Source organism: Pelophylax lessonae (genome assembly GCF_965119305.1).
Source record: "Pelophylax lessonae genome assembly, chromosome: 4".
NCBI lineage: Eukaryota > Metazoa > Chordata > Amphibia > Anura > Ranidae > Pelophylax > Pelophylax lessonae.
In genome coordinates this window covers 71,725,260-71,746,594 of record NC_138771.1, presented here as the reverse complement: position 1 = coordinate 71,746,594, position 21,335 = coordinate 71,725,260, and the positions used below count along the sequence as shown (strand labels likewise).

Here is a 21,335-nt window from a genome sequence, read left to right as displayed (position 1 = left end):
CGTGCATTTGTATTCAACCCCCTTTACTCTGATATCCCTAACTAAAGTCTAGTGGAGCCAATTGCCTTTAGAAGTCACCTAATTAGTAAATAGAGTCCACCTGTGTGTAATTTATTCTCAGTATAAATACAGGTGTTCTGTGAAGCCCTCAGAGGTTTGTTAGAGAACTTTAGTGAACAAACAGGATCATGAAGGTCAAGGAACACACCAGACAGGTCAGGGATAAAATTGTGAAGTTTAAAGCAGGGTCAGGTTATAAAAAAAAATATCCCAAGCTTTGAAGAGCTCATGAAGCACTGGTCAATCCATCATCCAAAAAAGGAAAGAGTATGGCACAACTGCAAACTTACCAAAACATGGCCATCCACCTAAACTGACAGGCCGGGCAAGGAGAACATTCATCAGAAAAGCAGCCCATGGCCCATAGTAACTCTGGAGCCTCTGCAGAGACCCACAGCTCAGGTGGGAGAATCTGTCCACAGGACAACTATTAATCGTGCACTCCAAAAATCTGGCCTTTATGAAAGAGTGGTAAGAAAAAAGCCATTATTGAAAGAAAGCCATAAGAAGTCCTGTTTTACAGTTAGTGAAAAGCCATGTGGGGGACACAGCAAACATGTGGAAGAAGGTGCTCTGGTCAGATGAGACCAAAACTGAACTTTTTGGCCTAAAAGAAAAACGTTATGTGTGGCGGAAAATGAACACTGCATCTTATGCTAAACACACCATGGGGATGCATTTCTTCAGTAGGAACAGGAAAGCTGGTCAGAGTTGATAGGAAGATGGAGCCAAATACAGGGCAATCTTAGAAGAAAACCTGTTAGAATCTGCAAAAGACTTGAGGTTCACTACCCAGCAGGACAATGATCCTAAACATACAGCCAGAGCTACAATGGAATGGTTTAGATCAAAGCAAGTTCATGTGTTAGAATGGCCCAGTCAAAGTCCAAACCTAAATCCAATTGAGAATCTGTGGCAAGACTTTACAATTACTGTTCACAGATTCTCTCCATCCAATCTGACAGCGCTTGAGCTATTTTGCAAAGCAGAATGGGCAAAATGTCACTTCCTAGATGTGCAAAGCTGGTAGAGACTTAAGCCCCGTACACACGTCCCGGATTTCGGCCGAACGATCGGCCGTCTTTTGTCCGGTGCTGTCCTGTCGGCTGAAAACTGCAAAAGACTGCACATGAATTTTGTCGGCCAACAACAGCCGACTGCAGAAGTGATGTCATGTGATGGTTAACTTTCCGTGTGTTTTTTCTTCTCTGAGCTTGCCCAGTCTTGCTAATCGGCTGTTTGTCGGCCGAAATTCTGTACTGACTGGCGAACAATCGGCCGTTCTGGTGTTGGCCAACAAAACTTTTAATGCCTGCACAACAGATTTTGTTCGGCCGAAACGTCGCTGTCGGTTGTCGGAAGCATCATACTAACAAGCCGACAATCGGCCGATCGTTCGGCGGTCGAATATTTACGGCCGACAATCGGTACTTGTGTACGGGGCTTTACAAAGAGACTTGCATCTGTAATTGCAATGAAAGGTGGTTCTACAAAGTATTGACTCTAGGGGCCGAATACTAATACACGCCACACTTTTCAGAAATGTATTTGTAAAAATTGTTGAAAACCATTTATTATTTCCACTTCACAATTATTTGCCACTTTGTATGGGTCTATCACATAAAATCCTAATAAAATACATTTACGTCTTTGGTTGTAACGTGACAAAATATGGTAAATATTTAGGGGTATGAATACTTATTCAAGGCACTGTATACAGACCAAGGTGTGAATGTTACCAGCACCATTTATGTTCTAGAAATAGTGATGCTTTATTATTTAAAAAGGTATAAATTTCATCCTTGTACACATTTTTTTTTATCAGAGCTCAGGAATCTTTAGCTACTACCTTGGCTAAGGCTTACAAATTTACTTCAGGCTAAACATTTTTTTTTTTTTTTGCTTGGAGAAGAGTGGGAGGATGGGTTAGAACCTCTGTTACATTTTTATTGCATTTTACCCCCATTGCAGAAATTTCTTCTACATTTGTTTCCTGATGACATGGCAATGATTGTGAAGAAATTGCTCCAGAATCAGGAGACATTCCAACTTAAGCTGGCCATACATTATACAATATTCTTGTTCAATGTCCTTAAGATTTATCTTCAACTATGTAGTACAAGGGCCTGCCTGACTGAATACAATTTGAAAGTGTTTAAGCTTGACCTCATATTATATGGTTTTTGTAAATATAAAGGAACATTTTTACAAGAAAATGGCCTAATGTCTGGGCAGCCTTACACAGGAAAAAGCACATCTGTTTAGGAGACTTCCTCTCAAGGCTTGTTTTAGTAACGATGATGACATTTTGGGTCTCCCCTCACTTTCTCTTTTATTGTACAAGATCTAAAAGTGTGGAGAAACCGCTCTAAAAAGGACGGAAATAGCCACAAAACCCCCCCCCCCCCCAAAAAAAACAGATGGTGTCCCTAACCTTTTCACATTCTCTCCAAAGGCTTGGGCCCCTCTATAAGATATGTAAGTTCATTTACATTAAAGGATATGCAATTTACATTCTTAATGGATATCACTGGAGACATATTTAACCACTTTCTGCCTACGCTATAGCCGAATGACAGCTACAGCAAGGGCTTACTTTGCCTGGAGTGTGTCCATGCATGTCCTACCGTGATCGTGCTGCCTAAACGCCCCCCTGCGGCACGGTAGCTGTGATCGCTGAGCCCTTCGGTCTGATCACAGATTGGTGTAATGGGCCAATCACAGCAGCCCTTTACCATGTGATCAGCTGTGTCCAATGACCACTGATCACAGATGTAAACACAAGCCAGTTTTTGGCTTTTCTTTCCTCATGCTGACAGCCTGAGAAGAGAAGAAGAGAGTGGATAATCGGCTTGTGTTAAAGGGACATCGGTGTTTATAATCAGGGCACTAATTATCAGTGTAGTCCCAACAGTGCTGCCACTCAGTGCCTATCAGTTCTGCCAATTAGTGCCTCCCCATCAGTGCCACCTATCAGTGCCCACCAGTGCCATCTCATCAGTGCCACCTCATCAGTTCTGCCCATCAGTGCCACCTATCAGTGCCCATCAATGCCACCTCATCAGTGCTGCCTCATCAGTGCCACCTATCAGTGCTGCCTCATCAGTGCCACCTATCAGTGCTGCCTCATCAGTGCCCATCAGTGAAGAAGAAAAATTACCTGTTTCCAAAATTGTATAACAAACTATGAAAAATATTTTTTGTTTTTTTTCAGAATTTTCAATTGTTTAGCAAAAAATAAAAAACCTAGTGGTGATTTAATACCAGCAAAGGAAAGCTCTATTTGTGTGGAAAAAAAAACTATACAAATTTTATATAGGTACAGAGTTGCATGACCGCACAATTGTCATTCAAAGTGTGATAGCGCTGAAAGCTGATAATCTGCCAGGCCATGAAGGGGGCAAAAGTGCCCAGTAGACAAGTGGTTAAACATGTTTTATACATGCATAGGCATATAAGATCTCCCAAAAGATCAAAAAAATTATCTCTAAAGCTAGCTATTTATGTCTACTGCAAGGGTGGGCTAGCAACTCTGCTTTGACAGTGTGTGTATTGTTTTAACACAATCTTTAGACTTTTTAAATACAATACAGCAATAGGTTGTTGGATGAGCAATAGGAACCAATGTACAGCAATAGGTTGTTGGATGGGCAGTAGGAACCAATGTACAGCACTACGTTGTTGGATGGGCAATAGGAGCCAATGTACAGCAATAGGTTGTTGGATGAACAATAGGAACCAATGTACAGAACTAGGTTGTTGAATGGGCACTAGGAACCAATGTACAGCACTAGGTTGTTGGATGGGCAATAGGAACCAATGTACAGCAATAGGTTGTTGGATGGGCAATAGGAACCAATGTACAGCACTAGGTTGTTGGATGGGCAATAGGAACCAATGTACAGCAATAGGTTGTTGGATGGGCAATAGGAACCAATGTACAGCACTAGGTTGTTGGATGGGCAATAGGAACCAATGTACAACACTAGGTTGTTGGATGGGCAATAGGAACCAATGTACAGCAATAGGTTGTTGGATGGGCAATAGGAACCAATGTACAGCAATAGGTTGTTGGATGGGCAATAGGAGCCAATGTACAGCAATAGGTTGTTGGATGGGCAATAGGAGCCAATGTACAGCAATAGGTTGTTGGATGGGCAATAGGAGCCAATGTACAGCAATAGGTTGTTGGATGGGCAATAGGAGCCAATGTACAGCAATAGGTTGTTGGATGGGCAATAGGAGCCAATGTACAGCAATAGGTTGTTGGATGGGCAATAGGAGCCAATGTACAGCAATAGGTTGTTGGATGGGCAATAGGAACCAATGTACAGCAATAGGTTGTTGGATGGGCAATAGGAACCAATGTTTATTCCAAAAGTCGGATTATGAATCATGCATTCTTGGAAAGTATCCATACAATCAAATGCATATACACAATTTCAGCAGTATAAATATTAGGAATAGTACCTCATGAACAATGCTTTCGGCATTGGGATTCACCAAGATCACTGTCTCTAGGACATCACTTTGATGCTGTAGAGTTCTTTGGCCTATGGAAAATATTGATATAACAATATTATTTTGGATATTACAGAAAACTGACAATTAACCCTGTCACTTGTTTGCTTCAATGATAATTTAATTCACGAATAATACATTACTGGGAATGAAACACATTTGTGTAAAGTATGTGAAGAAAAGCCATTCAAATTAAGAAAAAACAAAAAATGTGTTATTCATTTTACTTCCAAATCAGTTTGTAATTTTACTCCCACACAGCACTTGCATTCTGTAAACCTAATGCAAGAATATTATCTTCCCAGCTGTAAACACTTGAGGAATTTACATCTATACAAAGGCTACCAACCGACAATTCTCAACTAAACTCAGCAAATCATTAACAAGAGTAATTTTATGTTAAGATCTAAAATCATAAACTAAATAAGAAAATAGAATGACAATCTTGGATTCTTTTTTTTTCTTCCACTAATTGAGTATTCTTTTGTACTTGGCCAATTAAAAATGTTCCGCTGTTATAATAAATAAATGTCAATTGCTTTCTTTAACTAGGAGTCTAAAGGAAAAGGCCCCATCAATATGTATCTGGAAAGAAAAAGCCCCTGAGTATAAAATGTGATTTATGAGCTTTAGCTGAAAGTGGAACTTTTGTCAGGAAATGAAGTCCTTCTAGATAACTTAGCTATGTAAAACATTAAAAATAAGTGCCTATACTGTTTAAAATCCAGTAATACACTGTCTCACCTTGCTCTGCACATGCTCAGTTGCACTCCATTTTTTGGCATTGTGTTGAAAATCAGCACTAGTAGAGGCAATCTGAGGCCAGCCTAAAGAGTTACTGCTGCTCAGGGGCTCTGGGATTCAGCAAAGTGGCAGCCTCCGGCAAGAAGAAGTAAAGAGCAATGCTGAAGGCAATTTACAGAACACACTAATTTTGGAAGCATAAATATTAATGAGGAATGTATGTTCCTTGCTAAAGTTGTAATGGGTAAAGTTCCACTTTAAGCCTGCAGAATGGCTTAAAGCGGAGTTCCAGCCTTTTCTGTGTTTATTAAAAGTCAGCAGCTACAAAAACTGTAGCTGCTGACGTTTAATAAACACACACTCACCTGTCCTACAGTCCAGTGATGCGGCCGCCCAAAGCCTCAATCCTCTCCCTCTGGTCTCGGCGACGTCGGCATCACTGGTGTGGGCAGCCGGCTGTGACAGCTTGCGGCTTCACAGTCGGGTACGCACTGCGCATGCACGAGTTGTGCTGTCGTCTTGATTGGCCGGCAATCTTCTGGGACCTCTGACATGTCCCAGAAGATTGCAGGGAGGGAGGGGAAGAGGAGAACTTCCGCTCAGGGCGCCACGGCTCTCCAAGCAGAAGTGGGAGCGGGTACCTGTCAAAACTAGGTACCCGCTCCCCCCAAAAAAAATGATATGCCAAATGTGACATGTCAGGGGGTAAGAACTACCTAAAGTGGAAGTTCCACTTTTTGGTGGAACTCCACTTTAAAGTTAAACTCCATTTTGTTCCTCCACCCTAGCAATCCTCCCCCTCCATAAAGTCCCCTTAGATCTTAGAAAAAAAAAACACACAACTCATTTTCTAAAGGATGCTCAGTTGCACTCCATTTTTGGCATTGTGTCCAAAATCAGCACTAGTAGAGGCAATCTGAGGACATAAAAAAATATAAGTGCAGCGCTAAAATTGATGACAAATATATGGTATAGTAAAAAGTCCATAAGGGTCCAGAGAGAAATATGAGGGTGCCAAGATTAAGATGCCTTCAGTGTAAAGAGGATAAACAACACACCAAATTAGTGAACACCTCCACCAGTGGGTATCAGCGCCTCTCACCTCCTACAATTGACCACTAGGGGTCAGCAGGCAAAAACGATCAGCACTAACGACAGAATTCCTCTGCAACGATCCTGGGCTCAATACGGTCATGTCATCCATACAGGGGAGAAAGAAGACAATCTAAGTGCTCTCTGTCTCCATTAAACTTTTATTGAACGAGTTAAAAATGTACTTACAAACAAAGCACTGACACAGTGCTTAATGTAGTCGTGTACAGTGGAGCCTCTTCCTCCGTGGGCGACCACGGGTGACGTCAAACTCCTCCCCCCGTACACGTTACGTCAATGGGTGTGACTTCGTCAGCGGGGTTGGAGATGCGTCTATGACCCCGCTCATTAAATACGCCGTAGCATGGCAACGCGACGCTCCAGCAACCCTGGAAGTAGGGAAGGCAGCATGGATGCGTCCTCCTCATAATGGGACCGGCCCTATGTTAATTACCCCGGATGTTAAGTATGCCTTAGCATAGCAACGCGACGCTACAGCAAACCAGGAAATCGGGAAGGCAGCACAAATGCGTCCTCCTCGTGAAGGGGCCAGCCCTCTGTTATTAAAATCTGAGGCCAGCCTAAAGATTTACTGCTGCTCAGGGGCTCTGGGATTCAGCAAAATGGCAGCCTCCGGCAAGAAGTTAAAAGCAATGCTGAAGGCAATTTACAGAACACACTAATTTTGGTAGCATAAATACTGTGGAATGTATGGTCCTTGCTAAAATTGTAATGGGTAAAGTTCCACTTTAAGCCCGCAGAATGGCTTAAAGTTAAGCTCCATATTTTTCCTTCACCCTAGAAATCCTCCCCCTCCATAAAGTCCCCTTAGATCTTAAAAAAAAAAAAAAAAAAAACAACTCAATACATAGCCTCCATCCATACCTTTTCCAGCGCTTCTAATGCTAATCTTCACCCTCAGATTTAGGTTCCCTCCTTTCCACCCCTCCTCTACACACAGAGCGCACTTTTGTTTTGTTTACCTTTTCTTCTCTTTTTTTTTTCCAATGCAAAAGTTCTGTGCCCCCCCCCCCCTTCACATCACCTACCCTAGGCTCAATGTTGAAGCAAAGGGTCATGTATATTTTTGGGCTGTTGCCATGCATTGACAGCCTATTCAAAATGAATGGGTGGTTTTAAAAGAGAAGTATAAAAAAAACATTTATACTCCCCTAGGCGTATGCAGCTTTAATATGATGCTGCATCGGTCCCTTGCCACCTCCAGACCGAGAACTTGAGCGATCAAACACCGCCCTTTTTTAAACGCTCCTAGAAGCCTTCTCCTGGCAACAGTGTTTTTGCCAAAAAAACGTCCAATGCTTGTAAGGTGTCTAAGGCTTTTACAAGTGTTTAGGCGCATTTACAGGGCATTCATTTATTTCATTGCCCAGAATAATAATTTATTCTGGATATTAAAATTAATTATTGTTTAAGCGCTAAACATGCTTAGCGTTAACATGCATTTCAATGCATTTCTTGGTGTCAAGTGTTTTTTCTGCCCAAGCTCTGCTGCCCCTGCATGCACTGGCAGTGGGGTTTTTTCCTGCCTCTAAACTCTCTCGACACTAAATGCTGCAAAAATTCTATGTGTGCATGGACACATAGGCTAACATGAAGGGGAGTTTAGAGGCAAAAAAAAAATAGCTAGACGCCCCTAGGAGCAGCTGTAAAAAAAAGTCCAGTGTATCTAAGTTAGAAGAGCTGACAGATAGTGCCTTGATCCTGTATAAGCAAACAGTTTGAAGGTTTGCCGATGCCCCATTCACACTTTATCTAGCAGGATTTGCAATTTTTTTTGGGGTGGTTTTCACAGGTTTTTGTGTGTCATGCATAGGGCAGCCCATTTATTCATCCCAGCGTGGTCAGTTTTCTGGTTGTGGTGGGTGAACAGCCTGCCCTCCAATGGCAAAGACTTGTGCTGACACTCCCCCTGCACAGTTCCATTAACTGGGAAGAAAAGTGTACTGATGTTTTTCCACCCCCATCTCTCCAAGCCCCGTGTGAAGCTGAAAACAGAGATTATGTGATCACTTATAAAAATAGAAAGAAAAAAGATATTTATACTGTATATATTTTTTATTATACATATATATTTAACCACTTCCCAACCACCCGCCACCTTTTTACTGCGGCAGGGTGGCTCTCCTGTGCTAACCGATGTAGGTCTACGTCGGTTGCGCACGGGAAGCTGGGGGCGCACTCCTGCCCCCACTCGGCAGCGGGGATCCCGATGCACGGGTCAGGCGGCTCCGATTGCCGCCTGACACCCACGATCGCTCCCCGCTGAGAGAGAAGGACGGTCAGCTGTTGTAAACACAGCCAACTGTCCTTCTCCCTGCAATGAACATAGAACCCATGTGATCCTTCTATATAGGATCACATGTCTCTATGGTAATTTCACAAGCCACGCCCCCCACAGTTAGAATCACTCCCCCTATGCTCACATTTAACCCCTTGATCACCCACGGGGTTAACCCCTTCCCTGCCAGTGTCATTCTCACAGTAACAGTGAATATTTTTAGCACTGATTACTGTAGAAATGTCACTGGTACCCCCAAAAGTGTCAAAAATGTCAGTTAGGGGTCCGATCTGTCTGTCACAATGTCGCAGTCCTGTACAAAATCGCAGATCACCGCCATTACTAGTAAAAAAAAAAAAAACAATAAAAATGACATAAATCTTCCCCCGTAGTTAGTAGACGCGATAATTTTTGCGCAAACCAATCAAAATACGCTTATTACGATTTTATTTTTACCAAAAATATGTAGCAGGAAACAAATTGGCCTAAAATGTTAAAAAATTTAGAATTTTGAATTATTATTTTTTTGAGAATATATAACAGAATGTAAAAAAATATTTTTTCTTTCAAAATTTTTTTTTGTTTATAGCACAAAAAATAAAAATTGCACAGGTGATCAAAATACCACCAAAAGAAAGCTCTATTTGTGGGAAGGACGTCAACTTTATTTGGGTAAAGCTTCTCACGACCGCGCAATTGTCCGTTAAAGTAACGCAGTGCCGAATCGCAAAATAGGGCCTGGTCATTAGGGGGCAAATACTTCCGGTCTTAAAGTGGTTAAATGTTTTGCGTTTCTTCTCTATTTTAAACCAAATAAGTTGTTTTACAATGTCACATATACTTTAAATTTAAAGTGGATCTGTAATCACCCATGCATGTTTTAACTAAATCATTGGGTTTCTCCAGTACACAAGCATTACATTTGCACTTTAGGTGAAAAAATATTACCCAATATCTGTATCCATTTGATGGAATCCTGCCATCTTTAATAAGTGAAAAGCAATACAATACAGTATCTAGTCTGGAATCCTGGAGGCAGTTTCAGTTTCAATAAAACCTCTGTAGTGTTCATGTTTTTTCAGCTGTGCAGGCAGCATCAATTACTGCCAACATAGTGAAAGGTATGTCTTTTATCTAGTTAGCACACACATCATCAAAGAATTTTTAACTGTAAATGCAGGCCTATTTTTGAAGATGGAAAATACCATCCATGGACAATGTCATACAGAATATTCTGCTTCTGTCTCATTATCTTGTCAGATTAAATCCTTCAAAAATATGCAAGCTTGCAACCATTCAACAAACAATATAATAGATTCAATTATAAATACTATTTACTTATGTATGTTTTAAATGGTTTTAACAACTGTACAGCCAAAACAATTTGTGGTCATGTAGAAAGCCCTGCAGCAGTGGCCCAGGATGCACATAACTGGAATTTAGCAATGGGTGCCTGTGGATGGTTTTTGGTACTGATCAACAAACATCATATTTCTACTAATCCCTCATATTACATTTAACTTTAATTTAAGCCTGTTAAATTGTAATATACTGTTGGTAGTATATCTGTGACAATCAGTATCTGTCTGTACATTATTCAAGTTCAGAGTTTTCATTAAAGAGAAAGTAAACCCTCCTCTACAACTTGTACCTATAGGTAAGCCTATATTAAGGCTTACCTATAGGTACTGTAAATATCTCCTAAACATGTACCGTTTAGGAGATATTTACATTTGATGCAGCCAGTGACGTCACTGGCGCATGCGCTCTGAAGGAACGGCCGATCGTGCAGTTCCTTCAGAGCCCTGTGCTGTGACCGTCGGCTCCCGCGCGCGTGCGCGGGAGTGACATCACCGCGGCTCCGGCCAATCAGATGGCCGGATGCCGCGATCCCGGAAGACGGGCGACTGTACATGTCGCCCGTCATAGAGGTAAGAGAGCGGCGCGGCGAGGGCTCGTTCTAAGGTAAGTATTTGATAATGAGCTAGTATGCGATGCATACTAGCTCATTACGTCTTTCTCTTTCAGGATGTAAAGAAAAAAAAAAAAAGTTTTTCTCGGTTTACAACCTCTTTAAAGGGAAGTGCAATTTTTAAATGACAAGGACACGGAAGCAAAAAAAAAAAGGGGGGGGAGGGGGGGCACAATCGAAAGAAATATTGTTAACCGCCATTTTTTTCGCCATTCCTTATTGATTCTGTTCTGTGCCCTTTTCCTTGTTTGTCAGGGAACAGCCATCATCTTACACAAACACAAAATATCTAGGCTAGTGAAAAGGCAGACATAGCAAAAGGGTCATTTCCACCTTTTTATCTAAACCAAGTGGTCTCCAAACTGCAGGCTGCAAGCTGAATGAGGCCTTTTTCTAGCCTTTATCAGGTCATTGGGGCACTATTCCTCCCACTGATATGAGGTGGTATTCCTCTCACTGACACCAACAGTGGGGCACTATTTCCCCCACCAATATCAATGATGGGGCCCTATTCTTTCCACTAATACCAATAATGGGGCCATATTCTTCATATTCTTTCCACTAATACCAATGATGGGGCCCTATTCTTTCCACTAATACCAAGGATGGGACACTATTCTTTCCACTGATACCAATAATGGGACACTATTCTTTCCACTAATACCAAGGATGGGACACTATTCCTCCCACTGACACCAATGATGGGACACTATTCTTTCCACTGATACCAATGATGGGGCATTATTCTTTCCACTGATACCAATGATGGGACACTATTCTTTCCACTAATACCAAGGATGGGACACTATTCTTTCCACTGATACCAATAATGGGACACTATTCTTTCCACTAATACCAAGGATGGGACACTATTCCTCCCACTGACACCAATGATGGGACACTATTCTTTCCACTGATACCAATGATGGGGCATTATTCTTTCCACTGATACCAATGATGGGACACTATTCTTTACACCGATACCAATGATGGGACACTATTCTTTCCACTAATACCAAGGATGGGACACTATTCTTTCCACTGATACCAATGATGGGACACTATTCTTTCCACTAATACCAATGATGGGGCACTATTCCTCCCACTGACACCAATGATGGGGCATTATTCTTTCCACTGATACCAATGATGGGACACTATTCTTTACACCAATACCAATGATGGGACACTATTCTTTCTACTAATACCAAGGATGGGACACTATTCTTTCCACTGATACCAATGATGGGACACTATTCTTTCCACTAATACCAATGACGGGACACTATTCTTTCCACTAATACCAATGATGGGACACTATTCTTTACACCGATACCAATGATGGGACACTATTCTTTCCACTAATACCAATGATGGGGCACTATTCCTCCCACTGACACCAATGATGGGGCATTATTCTTTCCACTGATACCAATGATGGGACACTATTCTTTACACCGATACCAATGATGGGACACTATTCTTTCCACTAATACCAATGATGGGACACTATTCTTTACACCGATACCAATGATGGGACACTATTCTTTCCACTAATACCAATGATGGGGCACTATTCCTCCCACTGACACCAATGATGGGGCATTATTCTTTCCACTGATACCAATGATGGGACACTATTCTTTACACCGATACCAATGATGGGACACTATTCTTTCCACTAATACCAAGGATGGGACACTATTCTTTCCACTGATACCAATGATGGGACACTATTCTTTCCACTAATACCAATGACGGGACACTATTCTTTCCATTAATACCAATGATGGGACACTATTCTTTCCACTGATACCAATGATGGGGCACTATTCCTCCCACTGACACCAATGATGGGACACTATTCTTTCCACTGATACCAATGATGGGACACTATTCCTCCCACTAATACCAATGGTGGGGCCCCATTCTTTAAACTAATACCAATGATGGGACACTATTCTTTCCACTAATAACAATGATGGGGCCCTATTCTTTCCACTAATACCAATGATGGGGCCCTATTCTTTCCACTAATACCAATGATGGGGCCCTATTCTTTCCACTAATACCAAGGATGGGACATTATTCTTTCCACTAATACCAATGATGGGACACTATTCTTTACACTGATACCAATGATGGGACACTATTCTTTACACTGATACCAATGATGGGACACTATTCTTTACACTGATACCAATGATGGGGTAGTAATTTTACTCCCACTGACCACCAAGCCTGAACCATTGTTTACTCTCACTAATGTCAGGACTTTTTCTACTCCTACTGGCCACAGTCAGGTCCACCTAACCTAAAGACTGAAGGCCTTGCTATACATTTCTAGAAAGTTTATTTAAGAATTGAGTACTGCAGCTTTTTCAATTTTTAGAAGTTGGGTGAGTGCAAGATTTATTTGGTATAATTAGGCCTACAAAGAGCTGTCACAGACTGCAGATGTGCATCAAGAGATGATCAAGGACTGAGGATGTGCTGATGGTCAGAGACTGCAGACTTGCAACAGGAGGTGGTCAGAGAATGTGGACATGCAGTATGTAGTTGCTAGAGGCCAAGGACATGCTTCAGGAGTAGGGTTGCCACCTTATCCCTTTAAACCAGGACACACATTAATGACGCAGGTTCTGTGGCTGATTAAGGTGGCAATCAAACTAACTTGGTGCCTTATGTGCATTATATCAGCCTCAGAACCTGTGTAAATAATATGTGTCCTGGATTAAAGGGATAAGGTGGCAACCCTTTTCAAGAGACAGTCATAGTCTGAAGACAGGTTATAAGAAACTGTTTGAGATCACAGTTATAACAACCCCTTTACAAATCAATACTTCCACATGTGCCTTCTGGTATTCCTCAGCAAGATCTATAATAAAAGATCAGTAGAAAAAAAAAAAAAACATAAAATAAGACAATGTATTTCCTACTGACTTGAAGGCTTTATTATGAGTGCTATGTTTTATTCTGCCGACGGGCTGTAGGTTGGACACGAGGCATCTAAACCCACTGTCGAAAACATTTGGCTAAAATTCCTGTGTAAAGTTAAAGTATAACTAAAGGCAAAACCTTTTGTTTCCAGTTTTGGACTGAGTGGAGATGGATTAAAACATTTTATTAGGTTTATATTGCTGTCTGTGTCCACATAAGAAAGATGCAACCTCTCTATTTGTCCTGTTTACCATTAAGTGAAAGTAAAAGAAAATCCCAAATTTTGGGTTGTCCCCAGAACAGTAATAGGGTGAAAATCTTCCAATGGGAACACTAGTTCTGGTGACCTGGGTGTCCCAATGTGATTTCTTTTTACTTCCTGTTTTGGCTATGGGACAGGAAATGAAGGTAAATAGGTAAATCTCCCCACTGGGATGCAAATGAATGGCAAAAAAAAAAAAGAAAAACTGACCGCGGTTATAACCCTTCCCTACTCTATCCTAAATTATAGTAGAAAAAAAAAAAGGTTTGCCTATAGTTCTACTTTAAATTACAGCTTTTCTTAAAAAGTACTATACAAAATGAAAATGTAACAGAATACAGTATGGCTATGCGTTTTGCATGTGTGGCCTAATTTCTTGCACAAATCCTAAAAAGAACAAAAGGGTTAATCAAGGCATCAATAGTGGCACTGTATATAGATTTGAAATTGTTTAGAAGATACATATTTGAGTATAGCAGCACTGGAAATAACATACCTAGAAGTCAAAAAAGGCAGACACAAGTAGAGGAGCTAATTAAGGATGTAACAGAGAGCGGAAAACACTCTGATTACAGAAGACGATCTTAACCACCTTCTTCCCAAGCCTTTTCTGACACTTCGTTCCTACATGTAAAAATTGACCTTTTTTTTTTCTAGAAAATATTTTAGAACACCCAAATATTATGTTTTATTTTTAGCAAAAAAAAAAAAAAAAATTTCAAACGCAATTTTTTTGGACAAAAAACTGTAAAGTTAGCCCAATTTTTTTGTATAATGTGAAAGATGATGTTACACCGAGTAAATAGATACCCAACATGTCACGCTTTAAAATTGCATCTGCCTGTGGAATGGTGGCAAACTACAGTGCTTAAAATTCTCAATAGGTGATGCTTTAAACGCCTTTACAGGTTACCAGTTTAGAGTTGCACCGGAGGTCTGGTGCTAGAATTATTGCTCTCGCTCTGACGTTCATGACAATACCTCACATGTAGGGTGCCATCACCGTTTACTAATGCATGTGGGAGTAACATATGCGTTCGCATTTGCGTGTAAGCACGGTGGGACGTGGGCACTTTAGACATTTTTTTTTATTTATTACAAAATAAAAAAATGTTACACTTTTTTTTATTTATTTATTTTTTAGTAACTTTATTGCTATTACAACTTCCCTTGTGACACCATGAGCCATGACAGGTCCTCTTTATGGAGAGATTTGGGGTATAATAGACCCCAAACCTCCCTCTGGCCCCTTGATGCAGCTGATCAGACCGAGATAGGTCCGATCAGCTGCTTCTCTGGTGGCCAGGTAAACGAAGTTACGAATACTCGTCGCTCCCGGTTTCCAGGGTTACACAGCGAGGGGGGCGACGTCAGTTCCTCTACCTCTGTACAAGGAAGCCATCGCCGCAGGCCCCATTGCTTCTGGCCTCCGTGATGGGACTGGAGTGCCTGGGAGAGGCGGCGGCGGGTGGGACCCCCTTTCGCCACCAGCAGAAGTGATCGAGTGGCTAATTAGGCACTCGGATCACTTCTGTCTAAAAGGGGATCGCCGGCTGCAAAATTTGATACTGGGATGATGCCTGTAGGTGCATGTATGGGTACGTCCATTTGGGGGAAGTGGTTAAAAAATATATAGACTCAACCCATTCCGTAACTGAAAAGGGAGCATTGGTGTGCTCGGAAACATGTTGTGTTGTTAAGGATAATTATTTTATACATTTGACCATTGTACCTTTTTAAAAGCAATTTATTTATTTTGTTATTTCAAGTGCTAATTGCTGTGGATGTTTCACCTTATAATACTTTGAATTGAGTCTTTCCTTTTCAGCTTTGCTAAGTGGATACACTTAGATACAATCTTTTTTTTCTAGCACGTCTTCAACAAAATACATCTTCAGTCTCAATAAAATCCTGAATCAAGGGATTACTGTTTTACAAACAGCTTTAATACCGAATGCAACATTGGTGTGAATACAGCAGAAAAAGATGGTGAGTGTACACTGTTTTACCTGGAATTGTAAGCAAGTATACAGATATTGTTAGAGGCTCTGTATTATTTTATTTTCTAAACTTTCTATACCTTAATGTGGTGCACCATCCACATGACACAAAAGAGGAGGTCAGTTGTACAAGTCTTGCAGCATTGGCTCCTCCTGCAGCTCTCCCCCCTGCCGGCACTGAGGACTTCTTTATTGCCAGGTAAATACTAGCTGCTCCTCTGCAGTGTGTCACTTGTACTAGGAAGGGGGCAAAACTGTACTGGGTAGGGGTTGGGGTCTTAGGGTTAGGAGTTTGAACTCTGCACTGGTGTGGGGGATTTATGGGAGATCACTGTACTGGGTGGTTGGGGGAGAGCTCAGTACTGGGGGGAGGATATTTTTTGGTGATACATTAGCCTGTGCAATATGCACTCCTTAGCCCTGCACCTTGTTCGATATGTACTTGTTAGCCCCGTGCCCTGTATGATACGAACTCATGAGTACTGCACAATAGGCACTCCTGAACCCCACTCCCCGTGCGATATGCACTCCTGAGCCCTGCACTCCTTGGATAACTACTATCATTTAAAGTATTTGTTTCAGCACTTTTCTGGGCGAAGGACTTATTTACTGCTCCCCCTACCCTTGTGATACGTTTGCATTCATTTTTTTTTTGTAGTCCTTTTTTTAATCATCCCTAATATCTGAATAAACTAGGGTAATAAAGGATACATAAACAATTTAAATAAAATAGTTCTGGAGAAAAAGGGATATTTAAATCACATACGGTTTATTATTTTCTGGAAGTGGTACCTCCAGCGAGAATTACAAGAGCTTGGCCTGTCACATCTCACCCTTAGTCCTCACATCACACATCCCAGGAGGCTGTGGGATGAGTGTGAAAGCACAGCAAAATGCAAATGGCCAGGTGAGAGCCGGTTGTAAAGTAGCAGGAAGTCACAGACAGCTCCCACATCTAGGATGATGGCGTCAGGGATCTGAAGAACCAGCCCCCGTGATGACAGCGCTGGACTCCTGGACAGGTAAGTGTCTTTTTGGTAAAAGTCAGCAGCTACAATATTTGTAGCTGCTGACTTTTATTTATTTTTTTAAAAAGAACCAAAGTCCCCCTTTAAACAGGTTCACCGGCACTCATAAATTAATAATGTGAGAATGATTTTTGTAAGACTGCTAATGTTAAAAGAAACCTGTCAAATTAGAAATATAGGAACTGCCATTGGTGACCTGTTTTTAAAGGCGCATGATTCAGAGCTGTTATCCTGAACATGCCTTTACTATTTGGTGAGTCATTGACCTAGAAGAAGTATGTGCATATCAGGTGCTGAACATTATGTATGCAAATTCTTGTTCTGGGTCCATGACTCGCTAAATTGTGAAGCAAGGGTCAGAATAGCAGATCTGGAATATGTACCATGAAAAATAGTCAACAATAACAGGTCATATATTATTGTATTCTTCCCCTAAAAGATTCCCTTATATACTCCTAAAAGCAAGTCAAGCCCAGCCACGGGGGGTCCAGGCAGAAGTTGTAGTAAGAAAACACAAAAGAAAGGAGGTGCAAGCACCCGGTGCATTACCCTTGAACACCTTCTAAAAATGTATTGAATGCCAAAAACACTCACAAACATGAACAGTAAAATTGCATAAAACAAATCTAACTCACGTGGAAAGGACATGTCCCTGTGTTAGGACCGCTGACGCATTTTGGGAGGCACGTTCCCTTCCTCAGAGCTAATCCATCATCCTAAAGGCTCAAATTTATACTGAAAATGCCAGCATAAATCCCTCCACCTCAACCATGTGCACTGGGCAGGGCCATATGGCACCTATGTGGACCAACAACATGAACAAGGAAATGCTGTATCTATAGTGATCACCAACCAACTGTGAATTGCCATACATTCATTATTTTTATTTGTATCTTTATCTTTATTAGATGCTGGCTGTGGCCCCACATCCCTACACCTTCTCTTACCATAAGAGGCATTCAGACCCCTGGCTATCTCACTAAATGTCCCATTGCCTTAATTCATCCCCGTGGATCTCTTGCTCATCCTTCGCCTGAATGGTGTGCTGAAAACAATCTCTTATTCCTGGCTGTAGTGGTCCGAGGAGCCCCCCCCCTCTCTCTAATAGTCACCAGAGACGCCGGCTTCCAATGGGCCCAGAATGCACACAACCCACTCTGTGCTCCAGACCCGCTGTGCGTCATCTTCAGGCTAGGCTTCAGAAAGTTTGAAAGCAATACAGACAATGTGCATAACAAAGCTTGAACTGACTAACAGGGGTGGCTGCCCAGGCATACATTTACAGGCTCTAGTCCAGTGTTTCTCAACTCCGGTCCTCAGGGCACACTAACAGGCCAGGTTTGCAAAGAAAACTGAAATACATCACAGGTGATATCATTTGCTGCTCAGTGACTGCAGTATTCTAGTCTGCATCTCCCCCAAGGTAATACTTAAAATCTGGCCTGTTAGTGTGCCCTGAGGACCGGAGTTGAGAAACACTGCTCTAGTCCAAAGCTGGCAATCCCCAATGACTGGTAGTGTTCACCGGAACATAGGCATCTTGTGCTGATTACATGCTGATCCTTGGGTTCCTGGGTTCCATGTGCTGTGGTGTTTTTTGTGTTCTCAAGCTCCCACCACAACCCCTCTAAACCAGACATGTCTCCTATTTACTGGGGCTGGCCCAAGACAAAAAGCCTGGGAACTGCGGCAAAAAAAAAAATATAACCCTTTCCCTGGCCTGGGCAAGCCAACTACCTGACTAGCACAGAAAACTGTAAGCCACCTGCCTACAAGTCTGCAAGGTTTACATAGTAAGTAATTAGTTGTCTTTACAGTGACATAGCAGAGCACTTTAGGTTACAGTTCACATATATGCATTTTTTAGTGTGGAAGGATTAGTACACATCCTGCTCACTGCATTTTCTAGCAGTAGCAGTCTCCAATAAATTAATTCTCCATACCGCATCCAAAAATTCCCTATATTGCTTATGAGAACATCTTTTTGACATTTGGCTGCAGTAAAAATGTTTAGTATAACAGATGCTATGGGAGCCCTACATGGCTACAGCTCCAGGGTTATCTAGCAACTCAATTCCCTGGACTGTTGCTTGTTGTCAAGTCATCAGGGACAAACTTCCTAGAACAACATGCTGTATACTCAAACAAGCCACCCTGTATCATCTAAGAATCAACTCCTAATGCTGATTGTAGCGTAGTAACCCCCAACCCAATCGGTTCATTCCCTATATGGTTTAAAAATAGTTGTACATCTTCAGTTTGTATATGTGACTACAAACTGCTATGGACTTATTTCCCAACTCTGGGAACATTTTAAATTATTTAAATTATAGTCCGCTTTTTAACTTTTACCTACAGGTAAGCCTATCATAAGTTATTCGCCCTGCATGCAGCCGTTGACACCAGTGCGCATGCGCTCTGAAGGTCCGGCGAAAGTAAACTCCCGCGCGCATGTGCTGGACTCTGGCTGTGGACTGTCCCTCATCACCATCATATCCAGTGCAGGGCTAAGGACCCTACTTTGGTCTTGATGACATCAGGGAGAGGAAGCTATTATGACTGGTCTATCTGCAGGAAGGAGCAGAGAATCAGATAAAGTAGCTCGTAAATGATTTGATTTTTTTTTCCTTCCACCATTGATGGAAGGAAAAAAAATAGTTTGATTCCCCATCAACACTGACTCAATGGTTGCCTCCTGCATTGTGTTCTGTCGACGGGGTGGGGGCACACACAATGATTGCTTCTAGTCAAATTTAAAAAATCCAATAGCCTGCCCATAGATGGATCCAATCTTGGCTGGTCACTGCTGAACAGGCCGAGTTTTGATTCAGGTATGGCTGGCCGATGAAAACGAGTTAGTGGGCAAGAAAATGTACAAAAAAAAGTGTGTTTTGCATATTTTCAGGCACTCCCACTGAAGTTTATTGGGGCTAAAATGCTCAACTCTATCCCAGAAGAAGTTGTACTTTTTCCAGCGACGATCTTGAAGCAAAACTATGCTCAGGTGTGAATGAGCACCAATGAATAGAATAGAAATCCTAGTGTTGAGTGTTGGAGCTCTTCCAATAAAGCTTCCAAATACTCATACAATCAGGTGCCTTATGGGACAGATATTTGGCAAAAACCTTTAACCATTCCCTGCTCTATCCAAAACTGACAAAAAGTTTTGGCTTAGAAATACGTTAGGGGTTAATGAGTTTCCTAATTTGAAACAATAAAGGGCCATGATGAATGATCTGCTAAAGGGTTTCTAAGCATCACATTTTTTAGATGTAAAACTGTAGTGTGTTCACATTCACACAAAACCACATGGCAGGCAGTCATTCTATGAATAATATGAACCAAACCATACATGGATGCCAAAACATACACAACAAGAAGAAATGTGTGTACAATGTGCTGGTCCTCTATAAATGTCCCATCATAGGGATGTTAAAGCTGTGACACCATTCCAAAAATTTCAAAGCATATTTTAATGTTTTCAATATTAAACACAGCAAACAATCTACAAAAGTATCTATGCTTGGAGCATAAATATAACATTTAAAAAGAAAAGACCAAACTACATGGCTTCAGCCTGAATTCACACCTAAGTGTTCTTGTAAACAGGGCAGAAATGTGAGTTTCTGATAACGCGCTAAAAACGCATCAAAACACGCAATTATTTTTTAATGGTACTCCAAACGCGGCTTGCAAAAACTCTCTTGGCTCAGATACATGAGCTACTTTGACATTTCCTTTGCGTGTAGGGCAGCGCATTCAAGTGAATTGGCTGCCCCATGCTGTTGCAAGACGAAAGCGCCAAACATCGCACTAAATACAACAACACGATGCGCTGCACAGTTGTGAATGTGGTCATATGATTAGTGGAAAGCTCTAATTAATTTTAAATACCACTCATAACATTTTTCTAAAGGTGTGGATACCATAGGTCACCCATGAACTTAGTACGGTAGACTTTACCTCACTCTCTTGTGACCACAGATTATACTCACGAGCCCTCGCACCTAGCACTGAGCATGCCACCTACCCTGCCATGTCATCCCACTTTCCCCACCCTTCCCTACTGCCTACCGTTTACCTCTGTTCTCATGCTACCTTTCTTCCTCTCTTTCCAGTATTTTAAATTGTCCGCTATGTCCACATATAATATAACCCTTCTATTTCATTTGGAGCGAGATGGTTCAAATCTCACAAGTTTAATTTTACAATCAGGAGGCATTCAAAGCATAACAATCCTATGCTCAGGCCTCATAACTTTTAATAGCTTAAAAGCTTCATAGCTTAACATGCACCTATCCTATCTCAACCACTGCTGGAGTATGTACAGATTCACAGGAAATTCATACAAAATGTCTACAGCAGCCTTTTTCAAACTTTTTACCCCAGAGGAATCTCTAACATAATTTTCAGGTCT

The 21,335-nt window shown here is 41.5% G+C and overlaps 1 protein-coding gene across 1 annotated transcript in view; it reads right to left on the bottom strand.

Moving 5' to 3' along the window:
* Positions 1-21,335, bottom strand: part of MAP1A (microtubule associated protein 1A) — a 277,331-nt gene that overhangs the window by 22,700 nt on the left and 233,296 nt on the right. The window contains exon 3 of the mRNA XM_082257037.1: positions 4,531-4,613. Within this exon, the coding sequence (XP_082113163.1) occupies positions 4,531-4,613 (83 nt within the window). The remainder of the gene's footprint in view (positions 1-4,530; positions 4,614-21,335) is intronic.